Source organism: Trachymyrmex septentrionalis, unplaced genomic scaffold, assembly GCF_001594115.1.
Source record: "Trachymyrmex septentrionalis isolate Tsep2-gDNA-1 unplaced genomic scaffold, Tsep1.0 scaffold161, whole genome shotgun sequence".
NCBI classification, from domain to species: domain Eukaryota; kingdom Metazoa; phylum Arthropoda; class Insecta; order Hymenoptera; family Formicidae; genus Trachymyrmex; species Trachymyrmex septentrionalis.
This window is the reverse complement of record NW_017304770.1, coordinates 920,173-946,094: the sequence shown is the minus strand read 5'-3', so window position 1 is coordinate 946,094 and position 25,922 is coordinate 920,173. Positions and strand designations below refer to the sequence as shown.

Genomic DNA, 25,922 nt, shown 5'->3' with positions numbered 1-25,922 from the left:
TTTGATCATCTATTTCAAATGTGAGTCAATAGATTTCAATTGATGTTAGTTTTTTTAAAATCACTTTTGCAATGTACTTTTGCACATAGAAATATTATACATATTTTGCCAAATACATTAACTAATTGTGCTACATATTTTACTAGCTTCCAAGTTTTATTATATAATTTTAGCTATACGATTTTGATACATTTAATAGCAGCTTCAATTTATATGCGACTGTATAAATTAGCGAACATATCAACCGAATTCGTTATAATCTTTCGTCTTTTCTTTAAAATCTTAGACAACAACTGTTTTATATAGCATACATGTTTACAGTATAAGTCAGTACTAAATTTTATTAATTATTTTACTGATTTAAATATAATGAAAAATAATAAAAAAATCACGAAGTGTAATTGTTTAATCTTCGAATTTAATGGAATTAACATGTGTATCTATGTGTCCACCACGGTAAGAACCACGCTTCTTTTTTTGCTTCTCATGTCGAAACTTCTTGCCCTTTGTAAACTTCAATACTTCATTAGCGCGTTCCCCCCATGATCCTCTTGCACCTTTCTGTAGAGGAAAAAAATAAATGTTAAATATCTTTACATTTTTCTTAAAATTAAAAGATTATATCTTTGTAGTAAAATCCCAATTTTTACCTCACCTTTATATACATCTTTATTATTAATCATCAAAAGTGATTCTTTTATTTTGAGGTGGACCTGCTATATCGAAAGATTTTCTTTTATCAAAACCACCCCTAAAACTTCCTCTATCATTATTTTCATTGTTTCCCCATGATCTTCTGGGTCCGTCATTATCCCTATTTCCTCCCCAAGACTTTCTGTCGAAACCACCTCTACCGCCACCTCTACCACCACGACCACCTCTAAAACCACCACGACCTCCGCGACCACCCCTATCATTATCGTTGTTCCTATATCCAGCGTTATCACCACTGTTGCTCCAACGTCCACCCCGATCGCCGCCACTAAAACGTCCGCCTCTAAAACCGCCACGACCACCCTCGTCACGTCCTCCTCGAAAACCGCCACGACCACCCTCGTCACGTCCTCCTCGAAAACCTCCCCTTCCGCCTCTAAATCCACCCCTAAATCCACCTCGTTCGTTTTGTTTTTTAAAACTGTTATCATCTTCATCCTAAAACAAAAGAGGAATAGGTCAGTCGCCCACATTGGAAGCATGTTATTACAAAGCAATTCACATCTTTTATTTTGTTATTATTCATTTTAAATTTTAAAATTTGGATAAATTTGGTGAATGCACGGAAACATAGTCTCAAGCAGGGTCTCGAGCTTTTGTAAAAAGGGCGAGTGATCTATGCCTCTTGGACGGTTTCCAAGCATTTACCTTTGCTTCAAATGAATTATTAGCCAACTTAGGATCCAATACGATGTCTTCACTTTTCACACGCTGATATGTACGATTTTTCTGCCACTAAATAAAAATTATAGGTGATAAAAAAAAAACATTTGTATCATTTCTCAGTAACGTAAAGTTAAGGTAAATGTATCCAATGTTCTACTATTAGGTTAACTTGATGTGAAGCTTAACCTGATGTTTTAATCAATAAGCTTCACTTATGATATAATCACAGATAAAACCCATTAGATAAAACATTAAGCCTAATGACAAGTTAACCAGGAAATGAAAAACCGGACATTAGGAAACACGATTCAATTATTGAACGAAACAATAAAAATTTTAAATATCCAACTTTTAATATGTACAACTCTAAATAAATTACTTATAAAAATTTAATAACAAATTTATTTAGAAACGTACATATTATTGAAAGCTTAATATTTTTAATTTTTGTTATTTCGTTCAATAATTGGAGTCATGTCCACAAACTGATATATTTACTTTTGTTAAACATAGCAGTAATGGTTGCATTAAAAAAATGAACAAGAAAACGTTTATTGAATGGACGATTAAATCAGATGTGCAATTCTCAAACTTTTTAATGAATAATTTTTGCGAGAATATATTTATCACTTTTTAATTCAGCGGATTTTTAATTAAAAATGTTAGACTGTATTTCAGACCATATTTTATATAAAGACCTTACATACACATAATATAAGTATATATGCGGTGTGTACATATATATATATATATATATATATATATATGTGTGTGTGTGTGTGTGTGTAGGTACATACCTTATTTTCATTAAAGCTACTATTAGCTTTCACAAAGTTGCCATAGTTATTTTTTGCAGCTTTTGCTGGTGTTTTTTCTTCATCATTATCAGCATGTTTCCTTTTTTGTCCCTTGTTCATCTCAGCTGGTGTGTGAACTTTCATCTTCTCTTTATTGGAGTTGTTGGAGTCAGATTCGTTCAAGGATTCTTTTTTGGCGATTTTCTTGGCCGGTGCTGTTGTCGGTGCCTCATCTTCTGAATCATCTGAATCTTCGCTAGAAGACTCTTCCTTTTTCTGTGTTTTATTAATCGCCACTTTCGATATTGCTATTGTCGTTGGTTTCTCTTCATCAGATTCGTCCTCTGACTCCTCACTTGACGAATCTTTTTTCTTTACAGAACTAATTTTACTAGCAGTTTGATTAGTGAGAGCTGGCGTTTTACTAGGTGCCACTGTTACTGGTTTCTCTTCTTCATCAGATTCATCGTCTGAATCCTCGCTCGATGAATCTTTTTTCTTTACAGAACTAATTTTGTTAGTATTTCGATTAGCGATAACTGGCGTTTTCTCAAGCGCTGCTTTTGTTACTATCATTGTTGCTGAGTTTTCTTCTTCATCAGATTCATCTTCTGAATCTTCGCTTGACGAATCTTTCTTTCCAGAACTAATTTTATTAGCAGTACTTTGATTAGAAAGAGCTGGTTTTTTAATAGGTTTTTCATCTTCGCTACTTTCTTCGCTCGAGGAAGATTTTGTTTTCTTAGTGGCGACTGCTGAAGTTGTTTTCTTAGCAGCGACTGCTGGAGTTGTTTTCTTGGTGGTGGCTGCTGGAGTTGGTTTCTTAACAGGCTGCTCCTCTTCGCTATCATCGCTATCATCGCTATCTTCGCTTGAAGACTCTTTCTTGGTAGTTAATTTTACTGGTGCAGCTGGTTTATTGAGAGCTACTTTTTGAGGCGTTTCTTCTTCGTCGCTGCTTTCTTCACTTGATGACGACTCCGATTTTTTAACTGCTTTTGCTGGCTTATTCTGATTCTGTGTCTTCAAAGTTACAGTAGCTTTTGTTGCGACTGTCTTAACGTCCTCTTCGCTGCTCTCTTCTTCGCTCGAAGAAGAATTTTTTTGCACAGCAGTTGCCGACGAAGTTGATTTCTCAACAGACTGCTGTTCGTCGCTGCTATCATCATCGCTAGAAGATTCTTCCATGGTAATTTGTTTTGCTGGCACTGTAGATTTACTGACAACTGGTTTTTTCTGTACATTCTCATTCAATGCATTCACATCACGACCTTTGCTCTTGTTTGTAACCAATGTTGCTGATTTATTCTGTTTTTGTAATTGTGTTTTTGAAGCTGCATTCGTTATGGGTGTGGATGTCTTCATTGCTAACTGTTTAGTAATTTTTGAATTTACCGTTTGAACGTTAGGACTCGTTGAAGATGAATCGCTGGAAGATAAATCAGATGTATCAGATTTATTGGCCCGTAATCGCATAGATTTAATTATAGCCCTTGAAGCTTCTTTCGCTCGACGAGATAGCTCAATTGATTCCTTCTCATCTTCCTCCTTCATACGTTCGGAGAGAGCATGTAGTCTTGCATTTAATTTTAACATATTTTTCTTTCGTACTTCTGGATCATTAGTATCTTCTTCGTCGGAAGTATCCGACGAAGACGATTTTGCTATCTTTTTAAGAGCCACTGTCTCCACTGCTTTGCCATTAACTTGTGCATTTTTTCCTGTTTCTTCTTCACTTTCCGAGCTTGAATCCGAACTGCTTTCCTTAGTTACTTGTGTGACTAATGGGATCTTTTTGGAAGAGTTCTTTTGGAAATACTTAATTACTTCCAATAATGTTGGAATTTCTTTTCGTAGGATAGGCTGAAATATACAAGCATCGATAAAACAATTATTGCCAATTACATTCAATATTTGGTAATTTTAGGGTGCTACAATAAAAATTACGACAACGTGCAAATGATATGGAATAATCGAGAAAGATCACATTGGGAACATTTAAGCCGCGTTACACCCACGTGGTGTTAACGAGTATGGCGCCAGACGGTACTTTGATGCCGCATGGCGCGTGGCGTCGGCCATCCTCACGACTTACCGCTTTCGTCTTCTTCTGAAAAACCGTCGCCAATGATGCATCTTTCTTCAACAAATAGTTATACACGAGACCAGCTACTAACGATTCCTCAGCGTTACTCATGGTGCCAGGTATATATGCCAATCGCAAATAAAGAAGACCGATAAATTCGCGACGAACGTCGCTTCCTCAGCTTCCTATTTCGCCGGGTTTGCTACTTGCAGTGGCTACTTACTTCCTTTGTGACGTCTGCGCCGTCCGTGGCGCTGCTGTTATTCAGTCAGGGTTTGCATAGAATTTTTAGATGAATTCTTAAATGATATATACGCCGAAAGAAATGAGCCAATCCACGTGTTTAACGTAAAATAAATAGACGTTTTCTATTGGTTCGTGCTCACTGAACGCTTGCCGCGCAGCGGAATAGCCAATCAACGTCTCGCTTGCTCGGAAGTAATATGGTTTCTGCACACTGGACGCGGAAACGCTTGCCGCGCGGCAAATTGTGATACAGTAGCCAATAAGCCTTCAGCTCCTAATGTGTTCATTAATTACCGCATCTCATTTTGCCGCACGACAAGCGTTTCCGCGTCCAGTATGCAGGAGCCATTAGATATGTAATTTTCACCGCTCGACAAAAGTTGAACTCAATCCAATTTTCTGTCTCTTTTTTGCTTTAAAATGAATGTTTTAAGTTTTGCTTAAAGTCAAAGTAACGTTGGAGCAACCGGACTTTAAGAACACAGAATTATTGGTTAGTGCGATAATTGATTTACAAAGGAATTGCTAAGGTTCTCTCCCCTTCTGCCCCACTATCACAGTATATTCAGCCAATCCCGAGAGGGATATTGTCGACGGGCCAATCGCAAGGCACGGCCAATCGTGTGTGGCGATGGCGGGTTGATCGGAACGCCCCCAGTGATGAGGCGCGAAAACTAAACTTATATTTTATGACGGTGTTATCTTACAGAACTCATCATCACTATCGCGCTGTTATCTACGCGAACAGTGTTAGTAGCGTTTGCGTTAGTAGCATTGATAGCGTCTTCCCGAACGTACCCTATATATTTTCAGAGAAAATTTTCTTCAGAGAGGAAGTTTTGGAACATAGCTCAATTTACGATTTGTTCAATTCCGAAGATCATCAGTGGCCAAATATCAGTTAGGCTGCGAGGCCAATTAGAAGAAGAAGAAGGTGATTGGCTATCGTACCAATTTCTGCTGCACAGCAAATGTTGCCGCGTTCAGATGCCTACTGATGGACATGGCAAATTTCGCACGCGGCACTTTAGAAAGAAATAGATTTTAGGAGCTTCTGAATCATCCTGCGTTTGCCGCAAGCGAAGTTGGATTGATAAAACGACTGATTTATGCCCATTTCCACTAACGTAGATTAATCGTACTTTAATCTCGGTTCGACTTGCTCTTCGTCTTTTTCTAATCTTTAGAATTTGAAAAAGACAAGTTGAAGTTGAATCGAGATTAAAGTTAATCTACGTTGACTAGTCTACTGATTGAAGTTAATCTTATTAAGCAGTTCATGAAAATATACCTTTAAACATATTTTCCAATGCGCAGTAAAGTTTTGGCGGTTTTAGCACACTCTCTTGCACGTGATTGGTCGAATTGGATTGGTCGAATTTGATTGATTGTCGTTTCTTTTCAAATTCGTAAACCGGTATGTGCTGATTGTCGGTGTGATTTTCCGACGATTTTATTGCGATTCGACTGTTTTACAGCATGACTGAAACGCAACAAAAGACTAAGTGCATTACTTTAAAAGGTTCTGCCGAGTTGGTCTCGCAATATCTGCGTAAGTATGATTTTAGTCTTGAGATATTTCTAACCTTTCTTTGATTGTTATCTTTCGTTGCAGTCTATGGAGTCAATAGTATACTCTATCAAAGAGGGATATATCCGCCGGAGACTTTCACGCCCTCCGAACATTTTGGTCTATTCATCTTCACGTCCACGGATGAAAAAATCACGTCCTTCTTAAATACTGTGCTGAAACAGATTGAAGAGTGGCTCGTCCAGCGCAAGGTACATAAAATTACGCTCGTCATAACAAATGTCAATACAAAGGAGGTGCTGGAGAAGTGGGATTTCAAGGTCGATTATGAAGATCAGAAGGCTAATGGAACAGACAGCATCATTAAGGGTGATTTGCCTGAAGTAGGGACGAAAGATGTGAAAACTATACAGAAAGAAATACGCGAAGTGATACGTCAGATCACAGGTAGTATGAAACATACAGTGTTATTTGAAATAAAACACTGTAATATATCTCAAGTAGCATGAAACACTCCAGCGATATTGTTGCAGCGCTGAATGTTCTATGCTATGTAGAATTTAAGGCGTTGAAATCATAATACAAAGTATTCTTACAGGTACTGTGAGCTTCTTGCCACTCTTGGATTGCCTGTGTTCCTTTGATATACTTACGTACACAGTACCTGATTGTAACATTCCCAACCAATGGGACGAGACTCAGCCAGTTTTTATTGCAAACAGTCAAGAGGTACAACTTAGATCATTCTCAACCTCTTTACATAAAATGAATACTGTAGTTAGTTACAAAAATACCTGAGCCTATTTGCTATCCTATATGTAATATTTGTAAATACAAATTTCATTTCAACTGCATATGTGTTAACTACCATTTCCAAAGACTGCTGTATTGTTCCATATAGATTACTGATTAAATGACAGCAATACTTTCTCACATACAATACATTCATATTAAAACATATCAAATATATTTATTAAAACGTTACGTTTGTTAATATTTGTAACTGGTATGTCAGGAATTTTTGTCTGACGAATATATATGTACTTTAATGAAAATCAGCATATCTTTTAAATGTGAGTAAAGTACTAAAAGAAAAGTACAATTAAACATATTAATTGCTATTAGATCTTTTGATAATATAAATTTAAAAAATTAAATTAGGTTTTTTTTATTAAAATAATTATAATTTTTATTTTCTGTTTTCCTTATTTAATTATTTTAGATTTTAATTCTAAATGTAGTTTTATTGCTATTTTTGTATTAAAAAATGAAGATTTATAGAAATTATAAAAAAAGGGTAAGGGAAATATATGGAACACTGATAAGAGAATCTTGGCAGATTTTATTAAAACATAATTGACCTTTACATTTAAACACAAGAATTACATTTGCGTACTTGGCAAAGCATGAGAGATACGACTAGAATAAAGTATTTTCGCTTGTCGACGCTTCATAGTAATCGTCTAATGCTAGCGTCTTCCAGTGTAAAGCTTTTCCCACATGAAATCTCATTGCTGATACTAGCCTCAACCATTTCCTAACGATTCCTCGCGTTATGCTCCATCTTTAAAATATTCTAAACGCATAATCAAAAAATAATTTAAAAGATCAGCGTCATGCTCTTTGAATATTTTAGGTAAATTATATATTTTACGAACATACTTGTAAATACAAGTGTGACATATTCAATCATAATCTGCCTTATTTGGGTAGAAATGAAATTAAGTAATAAAAATTATTTTGTGCCTTACAAACACTATCATTTGTCCGCGATGCCCGGTAATTGGCACTCGATTTGATGACAAATCTAAATGAATGAGAATAATTGCCTCTTATTCGAATAATCGGCATTTGCTTTGAAGGTTCGTAAAAGTTGTTGTGAACAAGTTCTCTGAAGCAATCTTAAAGTAAAAAATTAATAAAATTTGCAATGAGCATTTTTATAAAGATTACCAAGGATTTCTAAAGAGCATTACCTTAATTTTATAAGTACTCAAATACTTTTATTGTTGTATCTAAGTTGTATGTTTTTCGTATGTCTTTATCCCATAATTTTAAATGATTAATATCTGTTACATTGTTTGTTTAAAAGATTATGTCTAAAAATTTTACGTGCACCTTTATTTCTTTTTTCTTATATTTTACATTACAATCTGCAATTGTAAACTCATTTTCCATTTTGCATAATAATTAAACATAACAAATGAAATTTGTTCTTTAACGTAGGGAAAAGTATTTTGAAACATATAGGGAGCATAACATTTTTATTGTACTATTTATTAGACGATTATCATAAATATGGTGTTTTTACTCTTCAAAGAGTAGCCAATTGTAGGAATAAAAGAGTATCTCTTCTTTCATTTATATCTGCCATTGTTCTGAGCGCATTTCGTCGAAGGAGGTTGTTTCGGGAAACATTGATGGCGACCTATACCTTTATTAGTAGTTCGCCGTTACGTCTCCCTTATAATAATTTCGCTATTAACGTTAATACTTCGTGCTGCTAGAGTTAGCCATATTATCAATAGTGCGTAGTCTTTTTGCTATAAAGACTATCGCGGAACGCAAACGTCCGATTCTTGTTCGCTTGGCTCGTCTTTATACGATACTTTTGAGAAAATAGCACTTTCGAGCATTCAAGATTGTAAAAAATATCCTGGACCTTTGATGCACTTTGGATGCGGTTAAAGTCTCACTGTAAATGCTTTGAAGTATTTGATTAAACTTGAGAAGAAAGAATTTTACGAATTGACTAATCAAAGAATATTCAAAGCATTTGTAGTATTACGTTAACCGTATCCTTTTGCGAACGTTTCAACAATCCATTTTTACAAATATCGAATATTTTCTATTCATGTGAATTACATTAATAAATTTTATATTAACACGTGTTTTTTTAGAAATTTTCTGAAACATCAATGAATATTTCTACGATTTGTCGTAGCGATTGTAATAATATTTTGCGATAATATGATCGTTTTTAACTTTTTAAAACTTTTTGGTAGACAACTTGATGACATTTGATGAAACTATAAGAATGTTCGGCGAACAATATTTGCAGAATTTTACACATGTGCAAGAGATGACTTTAGTTTCTAACGTTGCGCTGTTTCGCAATATAACTGCATATAATTAGGTTCGTAAGATTTTCTACTCGAAATATTTTGTTTCTCTTCAAAAGCACGTGATTTATGCCAAAGACGGACATTACATTCGTAATTATTCTCTGCACCCAAGCCATACGCTCTTTAAATGTGCCCTAGACTAGTTTTGCTCTGCATTCGTTTTTTTAGCTGACACACTGCGAAAGCTGCTGGAGATACGCTGCAGTTTTACAAACGTGTTTATCCCGCTGGCTCGCAACACCGTAAGAGAGCGAGCAATGATGGTAATGGAGTTCGCCGGGTCGTAAATTATTTAAAGTTCTCTCGCGATGTAAATTAGGAAAAGGGAAATTGTCATTAGAAAAGCTGGTTGGAAAAGAAGTAAACATAATGAAGAAAACATCGCTTTTTACAATGCTAATGAGCATTAAAATGAAATACTATCTACTCGTGTAAATTATGAATTTTTTTTATACACACAATTATATGTAGGCTGCTAATTAAAATTGATTTGACATTTTAAAATGCAATAGCAATAATAATTCTAAAATTTTTAATTATTGAAATGCAATTTTATCATTTAATATTTTACTGATGAAAAATAATAATATTTATTTATACAGATATAACAATCATACGATGATAAATTTGTTATATTTCAACTCTATTATATATCTTTATATCGTATGATCTGTAAGTTTTAATTCTGGGCAAACAGTTTCTTTTGCCGCAATCTATACGGTGCAACAGAGCAGCACGGATCGCGTCTTCAGTAACATTATGCGGTAATTCTTCTTAAATACCGTAGAAACGCGTCTCTAGTAAAAACATTGAAAAATAAACAATGCGAAATAATATACAATTTTTTACAGTAGCGCTTAGTATACCAGTGATTGGGCATCGTTTTTCGCGAAACGGTGATTCGCGGTAATCAAGATTTGCGAAAGTGTCATCCATCGAATCGTGCGATCGCATCACAAGTTTCTTCATGCAATCGCGAATGTAATTCACGGAGATCTTTACAATCATTATCACGCTCGAACGCTAATGCGTTGAGAGGACAGAAATCACAAGCGCCATCGGTAAAGTACTAATACCGGCTACAATAATGGATAAGGTAAATGCTCCATCGTTAATTAATTATTCGCCAACGTGACGGACGCAAACGTATGCTCAACCACCGTTTCGCGGTCCCATCCACTTCTCGTGGACCGAAAATCGATTCTCCTTACGTGTAAAATCGCGATTCGATTGCAACGCGGTATCCCGCGCGAGGCGTGCGCAAAATAGCACGCCCCGAATTGTCATTTTATTTATACACCTCTACTTACTTAAGTTTATCTTGGACTAACGCTATATTTCGATTTACGATCGTTCTTCTTTTTTTTATGCGTAAAATATCATAAAATACATTCTTTCTTTTGTTCACTATTCACGGACTCGCCGTCTCGTCTCGGTAATTACACATTGGAGTCGAGTCACGATATCGAATGAGCGAATCGAAGAATTTTAATTGAGATCATGTCAATTCATGTCGCATGAATCGTAAATAAATTACAATATATATATTCATTAATATACGTTACATTGTATCTTATTTAAATTTAATTAAAAAATGATTAAGAAAAATTGCTTTATATCTCTTCACAATATTTTATTTTAAAAATATGTGAAGATGAGCTATTTCAAAAATTTTGCTAACGTTACTCTATATAATTATAGAACACACACACACGCGCACACACACACACACACACACACACACACACACACAAAATACATAATTATATTATAATAATTTAACATTGCAAAATTATAGATTTATTTAGAAATAGTATTTTTTAAATGTGAAAGCCTAAATGTTTAGTTTCACATCTACTGTCATTTCCGCTGCTGTAAAATCGATACTTGCTCGTCGATGTCGCGAAATACCGATCGTTACGGCGAGTCTCGTGATGACTCACGATGACTTTCATACAAATCGTTCGATAGGTACGAGCGACGAAACGGATTCAACGAAAAAGCACGGCGGCACTAGTAAGCTTGCACGGACATCATACGCTACGACGATCTCTCTTCTTGAGAGACTTTTTTTTTTATATAGCTATAGAGTCGTAAAGTACTTTCCGTTTCTCATCACGTGAGAAGAACGGCTCGGAACACTCTGCTCGCTTGTTCGCCCACAAAATTACCTATATGTAACCGTGTGTGTTCTTAAAATGTAAAAAGTAAGCACGTGCGTCCCCTCTCGTGAACATAAATGCGAAACATCCTCATTCTTAATACTAACCGACTATTGTCGCCAGCAAAGAAGATTCTGGCTTCATAATAGAAATGGTGGCTTTATAAAAATTGGCTTTTTAAGTTTTTCCCGAAATGTCGTTCAATATAATAATTTTGAACTTGGCTTACATATATTATTTTAAAAATAATAAAAACGGAGTAAATTAGACGATATTGTAATTATATAATTATAATAATAAATGGATTGTTAAAAATAATTCCTGAAATTGAAAATTTTCATCTAAAAGTGATTGCTAAAGTTAAAGAATTTTTGAACTATGTGAAAAGAATATTTTTATAATTTGATAAAAGATTTATCAGAACATTTAGAAAAATGTTTCCGATTTATAAACTAAGTTTTTAAAAATATCTTGGTAGGTCTTCTATTTTATTAATTTAACAGTATACAACATTTATTTAGCTTATCTAAAGTCAAATCATAAAACATTCACGAAGAACAATATAAAACGATATGATAAAGATGTAATTATCATAATTCAATGATATTTTCATTCTTACTCCGTTCTTATTTGCCATTACAATTTGTTGCGATAAGGATGAAACGTAATTACTTATTTTTTTTTGCCGCGGAAGTTATTTTTGTACCAATATTAATTACGAGCTTTGTTAATTAGAGTACATCTGATTTTAACATCGAAAAGTGACGACGTAATTGTATTGAGATTGAAAAACGCAATAAAAATGATATTCTCGTACAGTTTTGTCGTCTTCTGTTAATTTCTATGTTCTTTCATTCTATGAGCGGAAAATGGAAAAAAATAAATTAACATATGGAGCCCGTTTCATATTTCGATCGCTCGAGAGTCGACGCACTGCGCCAGATGCCTAAAAAGAAGGTACGAGGGATTTACTTTGTACAATAAAAACGCCTTGAACGCGTCGTTGGGGCCGGATTTCTTTTCGGCGAAATCTCTTTGGGAGTCGCAGAGCGTCTTTTCGCGGTTGGCTAGGTCCTCTTTTGTTGTTAGCATACAAAACGGTTGCGACATATATCTTTCGAGCTGTATACAAATTTTTCAGCTGACCGTTTCAGTATTTTTATGAGCCAGCGATTTTAGTATCTTCGCGTTTTTATTCTCAGAGACTTGATTTACATCTGTACTTTGAATACCAAAGTTGACACAACGCAGCTGAAAAATATAATAAAAAACGAAGTAAATTAGATAACTTATAACATCTAATAAATTGATTGTTAAAAGTGATTTTTAAAAGTTAAGAATTTTCGTTTATGCAAAAACATCTACACATGTGAGAGATAATTAAAATGTTGAAACATAATTTATAATTTTAAATATTATAATTAAAAGAAAATACGTGATATAAATAATGAAAACATTATTCATTTCAGGAATATAAAAAATGTATAATCCTGCAGTGCTTTTCCGTGTAAGTACGGAATTATATAAGTTTGTATATACAGAGACTAAAGTAAATTGAAATGTTCATAAAGTAAATATGAAATAATGTTGGACAAAATGTATGTAAATGTAATTTATATAAATTATAAGAATTTAACATTAACATTAATGCATATTTAGATTGAAAATTTAACTTAATAAAAAAAAAAGATAAAAATCACATTTTAGTTTTAGGAAAAAATATTGAGAGATAAATAATATAGAAATCAAAGTATAGAATGGAATTATTAAATTTAGTGTTGTCAAAAATAAAATATTTTTAAAGTTTATTCAAATCTCAATTTGTTTTATATGTGAACAGTACGTAATTAACGGTATGAGATTACTTATTTCATTTCGCGTTATCAAACAAGTCAGATGTATAGTTAAAATTTTGTTAAAGTGGTTTATCTAATCGTAGGACATTCTGCTAATTGAAGCTGCATCCTGTCCGCGGAAGCTGAAAATTTCGCGTTATATGTTATTTGGTGCCCGAAAGATACCGCAATCCTTCCTGCGTAAAGCTCTGATCCTGAAAATCCTATTACGGTACTCGAGATCATCCTCACGAGTCCTCTCTTCCTGCAATCCCGTAAAATGATATCACGACATTCCCATGGTACTACGTCGATCTAAGCGTGCCCTATGGTATGGTTTTACGACAGCTTTTCTCTCTTATTCCGTTTTCCTCGTGCAAACCTTGCTGGAAACGAGCGTTACGAGAACCTTTGACAACTTCTCCTTCTGTCCTACCAGAAATTAGAGGGGTACTTTCGTTCCTCGATATTTCGACGTTGACTTTAAGTCGATTCGTTAAACAAGCGAATAAAATAAACCATTTGAATTCCGAATGTGATATTTTTGTGGAAGAAGGTAGCGTTATCGAATTTGCTTATATATATTATTTCCATTTTTTTTTTACTATCGCGAATATGATATACTCCTGATTGAAACATTGTTGTCTTCTCAAGTTCTTTTTTAATTATGATTCTTAAAAAATATATGAACTAAGAAACATTTTAGACAGGATATTTTAAGATTAGAATTATTATGCTGAAAATAATATTTTGATTAAATCACCAAAGAGCCCAACAAGAATGGTATTTTGGTAAGATCAGACAATTTCTAATTATCACTATAAATTCTGTTTGGTCTTATCAAAGTGCCATTCTTATTGATTAAATCAGAATATTTTTCTTAGTGTAATGAATATTAAAATGTCCTATTTAGAATGTTTCTTCATATTTAATGGACAAACCTTCAATGATTGTCTTAGATTTTGTTGAAATAACAATATAAATGTAATCACTGAGTATATAGGTATCTACGATTCGTAAGAAGCTATCATAATCTTCATGGAAACAACCAAAGTAGAATGAATTATAAGTAGCAGTGAGTTGTTCGTAATATACTCTCTTCTACGTTTGTTCGCACGGTTATTGTGTTTCATGATTTTTTCCCGTCGAATGGAGGAACGAAGTTTTCTTGCAGATGAGGTGGCAAGGTGCGTCGTTGAAGTTTTCTAATTCCGTCTGTGGAAAGGGTTTCCTCTGGGCAACGTGCGAGTACTAGTCTGTAAGCAAACGGTAAGAATTATTTAGCACATCTTGTGAAATAAAATATCTTGAAAACAAAAAGAACATTGTCTTGATTTTTCGATCATTCTCGTTTATCGCCATCCATTTATTATCCCATCTTAATCCAGAAAGTAAATCCTTTCAATTGTCTTAATATTAGAATCGCCGATAGTATTCCACTAAACTACCAATTTGATAATATCCTAGTTTTCTGTTAATGAAAAATTATTTTGGTATCATTTGTATCGTTAGAATTATTTGTATTATATTCACACATTTTCAATATTTTGTACTGTATATCCAATACAAAAAAGAAAAGAATTAAAATGATTAACGGATCCATAATGGTACTATTGTAAATAGTAGTGTTAATCTCATCGTATGATATATAATATACATACATATATAGAAATTGGACGTTATTTTGAAAATTACATGGCAAATGATCAATCTAATATGCAAGAATACAATAATAAAAATGTGGAAAATATACTCATGGTCGTTAGTTGTAATCGAAGTTATCGTTCAGAGTTAGGCAATCTCAGTGGTTCGGTTCGCATGTGTAAAATCGCGTGGAAAAAGAAACGGAAGCATACGATACAGTTTTCTATACGAAACTTTTCTCTCTCGTGCCGTGATATCCGCAATATCGTTTCGATACGGTTGTTGCTCGCGGTACCGCGGGTAATGGATAAAGCATCGAGAGACCAAAAGGCTTCCCTCAATGCTCCTTTCGTGCTTCGTGTCTGTGTCTGTGTCTGTACCTTCTGTACGTTGTCCTTTTTCTGTCTTTTTTTTTGTCAAGACTCGGTAGTTATTCAGTATAATAGAACATCTCTAGTAGCGTCTTCTTCATTTTCACTCTCGTCGTTCGACAAACGAATGGCTGTAACGGCGGATAATGAAATCGTGCTTGACAATAGTTTATTCCGTCTTTACTTTGACGATCGTGAAGAGCATCCGAATGGAAATTTCGTTTTACTCTTCTCGCATACTGGTTATTTTTACAAGTGTATTTTAAGTATCCAATTGCGATTAGATACGATATCTTCTTATCGATAAGTTCAGTTATTTATGAAAAAGACTTTGTATTAATGGACGCGCGATTGTATGTGTAAATGAATCAACGATAATGAGTTATTTTAGTTTATTTGTATAATTGATTCCTTTTCGTAATAATTTGGCAATCTACCTTAAAATTTTGTATAATAAAACATTCAAAGGAAATTTAAATTTTGTTCTTTAAAACTCCGGGAATTCGCTTTTTTAGTTGGGAAGTTAAAATATTTTAATTCAACTCAACTTTCTCTAAAGAAAGTATTATTTTGCCTTGTTTCTTTTATTCCGAGCACTGACCGAGCGTTTCTGATTACTTCGGAAAGGAATGTTTTCACCGAACTTTCGGCCACATTTTCCTTTGACACAGATACGTAACACATTGCACCCTCACCTTTGTCGCGATCCAGGAAGCGAAGAGCTCCAGACACAGAGTTTAAAACTTTCCGCCACATCTCCTCTGGATCTTTTTGTCTTACGGAAAAGGACGCTCAGACGATTTCTGCGAGGGCTAACTGGCGAAATTTCGACTCACGACGGTCCAGGATGCGATGTGTGCGAGGATGATGTTGGTCGGCGGCTCGCTTCGTCTCCTGAGGCTCTCCTGCGGCAGGAAGTGGCAGACCAAATTATTCCTGTAGCACGAAAGGTGCCGCTAATGCCGTTGGCTCTTTCCGGCCTAATTAGCCCGGGACCATTAAGTTTATCTACGAGCATCAGAGTCACCGGCCTCCCCCGAGGAAACTGTTAGATTGGGGGGAAGCGAAGGGAGATAGGGTTCGCTTTTACTGAGAGCTGAGCACTGAATGATTAAGTTCGAATGCGAGAGTAGCCAAGTCATTAAATATACCTAGGCATCAGACGCTTCTCCTCGACTATAGATAGTAATAACTAAATCAGAAACAATAGACATTATTTTAGTAAGGGTATTGACATCGTAAGATGTGAACTCTCAAAATAGATAAATTATAAATTTAGAAGTAGTAATTATAGTATAAATAAAATTTATATATATATAAAAGTTCTCTCAATGACAGAAGTGTATCGAGTTTTTTTCTTTATTTTTAGAACAATATTTTATGTTTTATAAGTGTCTGAATTTATTGTCTTTCAATTTCTTGCTCATGCTTTTTGAAAGTTTAATTAAGATTAGCGTATTTAACGAACTAGTATCTTGAGAGGAATTAACCTCCGAAAACGATTCAGTTGTTGTAAACTTAATTAAGTGTTTTCACAATTATTTAATCGAGATAATCAAGTCTTCCTAATGACTTTTTGATGACATTTACTTCGATCGTTCTTTGTTTTCTGTTTACTTGAACTCGCAAATTGTTGTTGAAAGTTGCCAAGATATATTTGTCCTTTACGAGCAGGTAAAATTAGATAACAGATGCAGTTCGCGGATTCGGTTTTGTTAAGTAAAGTCTCTAGCACTGATAATGGGCCTTTTAATTAGAACGGGTCATTAAGCTTATCCACAATCATTAAATTCGTTTTGAATTCGGTTCCTACATCGATTCGGCGTTGGAAGGAGCGTACGTTTTATTGCGTTTTGTAGACAAATCCTCAAATCCTTTTAATCAGCAAGTCAATAAAGTCTGAAGAGTAAAAGTAAAGATCGAAGACTAACTATTTGGCAATTATGTCTGTGTTGATTAAAGTTAAGATTAAACATTTTGTTCAAATGTAATTCGATCAGTTTGCATTATTTCAATAATGTCAATATTATTATTGAAACAAAAAATTCTATAATTACCTTTCATTTATAATTGAATTATAAAAGTATTGTTTTAATATTTAAAATAACAAATGTCGTACTTATAGAAAAGAATTTCAAAAAATTTGTAACTATGTGAATATGTAAATAATTTATTGCTTAAAATTAAAGATAAGTGATATAAAGATAAATGATATAAAAGATAGGATAAAAGAAATTGATACGTTTATTATAAGCTCTGTATTGTATTCGATATTTTTAATAAGAATCCGATAAAATATCGATCAGCTATATAAAATTTGGATCTGTACTCGTAGTTGAAGATCATTGGCGAATTATTCGGCCATCATCGTCACGCCAGCGAAAACCCGGTTGGCGATAATTGATGAAATGAATCACGTTGACATCGACGGTGATCGTTAGCAATGAGCGCGAGAACACGAACCGCGAGCTATCGTTAATCACCAAGCCTGACATATCCGAGCCATCGTTTGTTACTTTTGGGAAAGTTGTGCGGTCGCTCGACGCTCCAATGCGAATTATCGATTCTATGGAACAACGTCGGTTGACTTGGGGTTAATTAAAAATTACAAATTAATATATTTATAGCACAAATTATAATAATCAAAGTCTAGAAATAATATATTTTATTATCACGGTTAGAACATTCGACAGATTTTTCACTCTGTTCGTATCATTGAATTTATTGATTGAAACAATAAAGAACTTTGAAGGCACGTAACAGCCATAGATGATATAGTATGATTATTTTTCGATGACATGAAATAGTATAAGATGAGACTGTGTTATTGAACATACAATTTCTACGTAGCGTGCGATGCTTTTATGATATTCGTTTAATCTCTATATATGATCACAGTTTATTTCAAATGTCGTAAGAGATTTATCGTTTGTGGAAATCTATACGAGAGAGAGAGAGAGAGAGAAAGAGAAAGAGAGAGAGGGGAGGGGAAGCGCTAAAGATAGAATGATACAATAGTGCCGATATTCTCTCCGAACGTTTTTGTCACTAGAAACTAGAGAATTATTAATCATAAAGAAATTTTTGTGATGGAGATACGAGGGGGGACCCATAAGTTCCGGGAATTACGCTGTGGTGGGGAGGGAGAGTGGGGGAACCTATTGTTTGACCACATGTCCGTTAGTGTCACGCCACCTGCGTCAGTGTGCGAAGTTGTGTCGCTGTGAGTGCATCGGTTCGTCTGTGAGATTTTTTTTAGTAAAACAACTTTTTACATTTCGGCGAAAACGTAATGGCAGATTGTCGAGAACAACGCGCGGCTGTGAAATTTTGTGAAGCAATTTTTGACCAAAAACGCCATGACACCAATTGTCCACCCCCCATACTCACCGGATCTAGCCCCCTGTGACTTCTTTTTGTTCCCCAAATTCAAAAGGAATATGAAAGGAAAGCGTTTTGCCACTGTGGAGGAGGTGAAACAAAAATCGCTGGAAGGCTTAAAGGACATCCCGATGAGTGAATTTAAAAACTGTTTTGAACAATGGAAGAATCGTTTGGAGAAGTGCGTTGTGGTCAATGGCGAATACTTTGAAGGTGATTAAAATTTGGTGTTAAAATATTGAGAAATAAAGAAGTTATGACGAAATTCCCGTTTTTTTTGGGTCCCCCCTCGTATACAGAAATAAACTGTGGATATTTCAAAAATATTTGCAGACATTTCGGTATTATAATTTGATGTCATTTTTTAAATATGTTATTGTCCTATTATCAACTTTTTGCTTTATGTTTGTCTTCAAAATATTTTATTGTTTGTTTAAACTACGAGTTACCTATTTTATCATAAAAATAAATTATTTTTATCAGAAAGGTAACACGATATTTCTAAAATAAATTTTTATTTTTTAAGAAATATTGTCTTATTTTCTATAAGATGTTAAAATGTAAAATGGCATGAAAGAAATTATTACAGTAAAGAGAAAGAAATAAATTCTGGATATTTTAAAAATCTTTGCAGATATTTAGATATCATAACTTGATATCATTCTTTAAATATATTATTGCCCTATTATCGGCTTTTTGCTTTTGTTTACCTTAGAAATATTTTATTGTTTGTTTAAACCGCGAACTTTCTATTTTATTCGTTTATTGATTAAATTATTAACGATCTTCGCTTTCGGCAAAGTTTCTGCCTGGTCTAACGGACACGGTAACCAGCACTTGTACTGTGTCTCAAGGCTCTCTCGTCTTATCCCGGAAGTTAACAACTATCGGCTTTGTAACCGTGCTTAAGTTAACGCGAGTTTCGCGCGTGTTGAATAGTTTGCAAGTCCATTACAGACGCATTAAGATTATATATACATATATCTGTATATCTACGTACATGTCTGAATGCTCATCTAACCTTCTCTTCAGCTACGAAGAGACACATGATACGAGCGCGATCACTTCAGGGCACGGTACAGTTGAAACTAACAAAGCTAACGTTTCAATATGTGATTGCACGCTGTCAAGTTGTCTTAAAGTTACTTCTGCTAATATTAGTGAATTCTAATCGCGGTTTAACTAATTCCTTGCTTCCTTTTACATCATACTAGATACCGCAGTATGTAATTAATTCAAGAATGAGGATGAAATCCTTCATATAACGCAATATAGCGAATAAGTATTGCATTATCATTCTTGCACTGGCGAAAAAGACAGGAAACAAGTTATCGATAACGAAGAGAAACTTTTCGCTCGATGTTCAGTTTGTCGTGAGAATCCAAATTCGTATTTTTCTTTTTAATATACCTGTGAGTATCCTGTCGTGTATTTCCGTGGCCAGCTACGCGGAGTAGCTTTTATGCGAAGCGTTTATGCGACGTGCGTTTCAAGAGGACGTAGTCAGAGCTTTCCCGCAAAGAGCTTTCGGCATCGCGCGAGAACTGCTACGAGCTTACCAAAGAGCTCCTCAGAGACATCCGGCTGGCTCGTATACCCACAGATCTCTTTTCTTACCGCGCGTAGTTTTCAGCTTTTACCCTTTGGCTTTCTTTTTATGCGGTTTTTCTTTAGGAAAAACGGTCAGCCGTATCGTTTCTGCCCGACGTAGTGCCGTCTAAGGACACTGGGGAGCACTGGACGTTATTGCATGAGATATACAGTTATATATATGTATATACATATGTTCTCTGAGTACATACGTACTTTCTTTTGAACAGTTATCGATATTCGATTGTGATCCTCTCAAGGCTTTGGTAGCGTGTTCGAAGGAACGTAAGATAATTGTAATAAAAAGAGCGAAGATCGAAACTTCGTTTTTCCTTATCTTCTCGTAATCTGGGAAATATCTCGCGAGTAAAGCGTTTATCGCGAATTATCGTGGACTCGAAGGGGATGTATAATTAATAATTATATAGGTGAAATTCTCTTATAAGCTAGGTAGATCGTTGCACGAAATTTACTCTCGATGTAGCCTAGAACGGCAATAAAGATCATTTTCGTTGAGTCGCTCAACTTCAACTTTGAACACGGCACGTGACTCGTGTCGCAAGGACTCAGCTACCCTTTCGCTAGGACGATAAATCACGGGAAACCCGTTGAACCCCTTTATATCGGCGCGCCGCGAAGGCAGCTCCGTCTTCCTCCGTTCATCAGAAGGGTGACGTGGCTGTTGCGGCAACTTTTTGCTGCCATACAGGGTGCCGTGGAACCACTACGTGTCCTTTCAGCGATAGATAATAGAAGGAAAATTAAAAAGAATAGGGGTTATTTTTCAAATATCGAGATAATCGATTTCTTAAATGAATTAATAATATAGTATTAAGCTCAATATAGTATTGGCTCAATTTCACGGAATTGTATTATATTATGAAGAGAGCTGTGAAACAGCTGTGAACGGAGAAAGAGAGAACTTTGAAGATACAAATAAAAGATGTAAATAGGAAATACAAATAAAGGATATGAACTAAAATTTTTATGAGTAGAAGGATGCAAATAGGAGGCATGGACGTATAAGTAGAAGGTATAAAATATAAATAGTTAAGTTACGTTTTAAAACAAAATGTAGTTTGAATTTAGCTTAATAAAGACTCATAGTGCAAGTTTCAAAAAATACAAGAGACATTTAATATTGAAAGGTAGAAATTAGCGAGATATTTTACCACGCAGTATTTGCTAAGAGAAGACACACATTGAAGTAGAATTCTAATTAAAAGCTACTCTACAGCTGTGGGACATTTTGTGTGGCGCAAAACACGAAAATCTCGTTGAGGTTTCTTGCGAAATCATGACGTCGTAATAAAGTTGCATGGTGTCTTACCTTTGAAAAACGATGATATTTTCTGCTGATGGCTGCCGTCGTCGTCTCGAAGCAAATCGATATCGAGAGGATGACGGTGGACAGTGGATGAAATAGAAGGAGAAGACAGAGAAAAAGAATGACGGGTAGAGGAAAGACGGTTTTAGGGGGAGAAACCGGAAACAAGTGGGCGAGCAGCGTCGAGTGCTCGAGACGATTACTCGAATCAGTGGATGATAGTAACATGATGAAGGGTGGAAGCGTGGGAAAGCGCGTTCCAGGAGGAGAGCCTGAGAAGAGCGCGGAGGGCGAAGTCGCGGATGCTGGAATCTGTATGGGAATAGGGAGCAAAGGGCGGGCGGATGGATGAGGCTACAATAAAACAAAACACGATGAATGTCCCGATGTGCAAGCTGCAAGCAGAAAGAATGCCAACGAAGATCGATGGTTAGTTTTCCTCTCATCTCGGTACCGTGCGGTCGCGCGCTGAATTATCTAGATAAATGCGTCCGGGCAGGTCGGCGTCGTTTACGGGTGTCGGATTCACGCTTCGGGGTAATCGCTAAATATTTCGAAATCGGTGGCGAATCCACGGATGCCGCGAGCACTTTGCTGTGCCATGAGGGATTTGTTTATTGTTGGCGCGCGTTGGTCCATTGACAGTCTCGCATTGCGTTTTAGAGATAATTCACATGCTCGAGGCGAATCATAGATCCATTCTATTGTATATCAACGACTGTAAAATATTTGTGAAGTGTTAAGCTTAACACGCGCATGTGCGAGAATTGTCTGATAAATGGACAATGTAACAAAAAATTCATAAAGTTAATAGTCTTTACGAAATTGCAAATGTATTTTAAACGTCTATTTATGAATCATATAAAAGACGAGTTATTTTTCAAAAGGAAAGAATGATTTACTTCTCAGGTGAAATTATTATTCGAAAAATGTATAGAATAACAGAAATCATTGAATTGAATATATTAAAAAATCATTGCATTTTTTAATTTACCGAAGAGTATTTTTTGGATTGATTCTTATTACGATTCTTATTAGGAATGTAACTTATTATACACAGAATTGCCACAAAACTAGGAATTAGGGAAATCAGGGAAAAGTCAGGAAAGTTTGCAAAATTTTTTGGAAAATAAAAATTCTTGGCTTTAAAGAAGTTTAATATTCATATATCACACCAATTAAATGCAAACAGTGTCAACAATATTAATAATAATTTACATTGTTATAATTAAAAATTGCTTTCTCAATTAAATATTTAACGGTTTTCAAATCAGAATGAAAAATTTCAAAATATTATTGGATTCAATACAAAATACAAATAAATATAAAAAATAAAAAATTTTTAAATATTATTGGAAGGGAAAATCATGAAAGCTTTTCTGGAAATCAGGGAAAAATTATGGAATTTTAGGATGAGGAATTTGTGGCAACACTAATAATACGATATTTTTCAGATTTAAAACTCAATTGTAAATTGAAAATTAAACTAATTTTTGATATAATTCCTGAATCGATTATGAAATATTTTTGTTAATCGAATTATCTATAATAAATTATAGAAATAGATTTAATTTACCTTGACAGTGCCGCTAGATGCGCTAGAAGCGGGCGAGCGTCACGTCCTCGGCGAACGAAGAGAACTTATCCATATCTTGAGTGTGAGCAGAAAAAGAAAATAGTTCTCCATTAAGTATCTGATGTGATTTAAATGTTACCTCTCCGAATCTTGAAAAGTAACTGAGATATCAAGATTAATCCTTTTGTATACAATAGCCATTATTGCGAAGGGTGGATTTCCTTTGTTCGCGACATGCAAATACGTAGCTTTACATTTTAATGTTATCGCATTAATTTCAATGCAATTGCAATGAATCTCTTTGATTGTTACGATATAATACAAACAATACAACACAGTTTCTATGCCATTTTGTTCGAGTTAAATCGATTCAATGACTAAAGAGTTGCATTATCGTAAATTATGCGAATGATATTGAGCCGAAAAAATTCATACGTGAAAGCATGAGCTTCTCATCCTCGTACTATAGCGAATGCCGATCCCACGGGCTCTTCAAGGCTCTTCACCGACCCTGAAGAAGAACGTGAGGGGAAACGGTCACAGTTCTATTCCTGTCTCCCGTGAATCATTTTGCTTGCACCTATCTCGTCTAACGCGTGTGGGGCCCTTATACGGCTATGTCGAAAAGTGCATAACTTTGATAACTTGTGTTTTTGATTGTATAATTTCATAAACGGATTACTCGTAACAGGAATCTGATTGTATTAGTAGGAAATTCTGGTTGAAAATAGACAAATCAGAATATTTTCTGGGGGTTAAATTTATTATAATTCTAATTAAGACAATCAGAATTCTGATTGATATGATCAGAAATATTTTGGTCCATTTATTTTGAAGCAGAAATTTTTCTCAGTATGATGTAAAACTAAATCCTCTTCTCGATTTATTATTTTTGTGATTGTATTTTGGATTTGTAGATATAATCAATTTTATCTGTTTGGATAAAAATATATTTTAGCTGTAGGTAATTTCGTCATAAAAAGATATCAGAATATTTATTTTTGTTTATGCATAATTTGAAGCCGGTATTCATATCTGTTTATTAATATTCATTCTGTTATTTTAAGACTTAAGATATTTTAAAATGCTAATACAGTTCTGTAATTCACTTATGACATCTTAAGACGAATTTAAATATAAGAATTAATGAACTATGAATACCAGTCTAAATTGCATTATTTTGGAAGATGACAAAAAAAGAAGCAAAGCAAATTCTGCAATTAAAATAAACTAGCATTAAACCACGTAATGATTCTGTATTCAGTAGAAAAAATAGTTTCACACAACTGTTGTAAGATTCTTTAATATGATTGATTTATACATTCAGATCCAGTGAGAAATTAAGGGCAAGATCAATCATATCAATTATAGTAAAGAATTTTATAACAATTGCAAAAGCTGTTTTTTTTTTTGTTGAATGTTGTCTAAGCAATTATTTATGATATTTCCCGATTATAACATTAAGTCAATTTTGCAGTAAGTCTCGAAGATATCGTTTGATATGTTAAATAGCAAGGAATTCAATGTGTACTGTTGTAGTTTCTGATTAAATGAACGCTACAGCGGAATTTCGCTGATACGCCGCATTGTCCTGACGTGCCAATTACTGTTACGTAGCAACGACGTACTTACTGACAGCGAAATATAGCCGGGTAAACGCGAAATGGAGAATTCTCTATAGAACTTTAACATTCAATAAACTTGCGGATAATAGCGCACCGATACCGGTATTGTATCGCCGGAGTCAGCTTGACCACTATTAGAGTCGTTTCGCGAATTTGTGCGCCGTCCTAGCTTTACTGTGTTCGGATTCATGTGTTTAGTCTGAAAATAGAGGGATCGTGCCGACAGCTACATTTAGGTGTATTACCGTATCGTAACGAAAATGCAATAGAACATCTTATTTGACTATATCTTTTTTTTCGATTATAACATGAACTTTCCGGCAAACACTCCGGAAAATCACAGATACTGTTTTTCTATTTCGAAAACTAGGAAAAATTCAAACAATTCTCATTACTGAAAATATATAATATTTATCTTGATATCAGCATCAAATTAAGATTTAAATCAAGCATAAATTAATATTACCATTAAATTTAATATTACCATTAAAAGGAAAGTGGAAACAATTTCCGCTCCTGTTAGACTTTCGAGGACGAGAAGTTTGCAGAATCAATTCTAACTTGAAGCGTAAGCAAATGCTCCGGTGCCCTCATCGACATTTGTCGGCAGCGTTTCCTTCGGTAAATAAAAGTAAAAATGTTTACTTTGTTCAAACGTGATTCAACGCTTCGCCGACTTGAAATAAATGATGCGCTCGTTGTCTTTTCTATGAGCAACTTCTCTATGTGAGACCTATCAATAATACTTGATTCTATTCACAATGCTCGACGTTGCCGACAACTTTAAGAACTACCTCGAGCCTGTTGATTTCAAAAGACACACGGGTGTACGTGCGCGACCTCATTCGAGACTTCGAGTGTGTGCATTGGAGGGATCGTTCGAGTGCAGGGCGAACATTTATTTTCCGCCGCCGACGAAGCCTTCGGAACGCGGAACGCTCACCCCCTATGTAAATTACTCGTCGATACGCGAGCGTTTCTTTTTGTTTTATATTCTCCACCCCCTCCCCTTCCCCCCCTCCTCCTCCCTCGACTCTCATCCCGCTATTATCGGAAACCATTGAATTCATGATCGTTTCGCGGGCGAGGGCATGAAGAGCAGTGGAGAGGACAAGCGCTCTCTCGAATGAATAAAAGAGGCAATCGCGCTGGGGCGTGATGTAAATTCATTACACGTGTATGTCGCGCGTTCGTCCGAGTGCGTTTGTTTGTAAAATCTAATCAAATATTGTCGAGCGCTCATTCG

General features: G+C 35.0%; 2 protein-coding genes across 5 annotated transcripts; one reads left to right on the top strand and one right to left on the bottom strand.

Moving 5' to 3' along the window:
• Positions 1–348: 348 nt before the first annotated feature.
• Positions 349–4,487, bottom strand: LOC108746266 (nucleolin 1). Of its 4 annotated transcripts, none has more exons than XM_018482922.1 (5): positions 4,273–4,487; positions 2,617–4,040; positions 2,178–2,493; positions 656–1,152; positions 483–561 (listed from the first exon to the last, which is right to left on the bottom strand). In XM_018482922.1, the coding sequence occupies exons 1-4, from the start codon at positions 4,372–4,374 to the stop codon at positions 676–678; spliced, it is 2,319 nt and encodes a 772-aa protein (XP_018338424.1). In that variant the 5' UTR covers positions 4,375–4,487; the 3' UTR covers positions 483–561; positions 656–675. The 4 variants fall into 4 exon arrangements, with proteins under 4 accessions (XP_018338426.1, XP_018338424.1, XP_018338425.1 ...); XM_018482923.1 differs by having other exon boundaries at positions 2,178–2,690; positions 2,829–4,040; XM_018482924.1 differs by lacking the exon at positions 656–1,152 and adding an exon at positions 1,363–1,449 and having other exon boundaries at positions 349–561; positions 2,178–4,040.
• A 1,420-nt stretch (positions 4,488–5,907) lies between these two features.
• Positions 5,908–6,937, top strand: LOC108746255 (mitotic spindle assembly checkpoint protein MAD2A). The gene is made up of 3 exons (XM_018482903.1): positions 5,908–6,061; positions 6,125–6,487; positions 6,639–6,937. The coding sequence occupies exons 1-3, from the start codon at positions 5,989–5,991 to the stop codon at positions 6,836–6,838; spliced, it is 636 nt and encodes a 211-aa protein (XP_018338405.1). The 5' UTR covers positions 5,908–5,988; the 3' UTR covers positions 6,839–6,937.
• Positions 6,938–25,922: the final 18,985 nt, after the last annotated feature.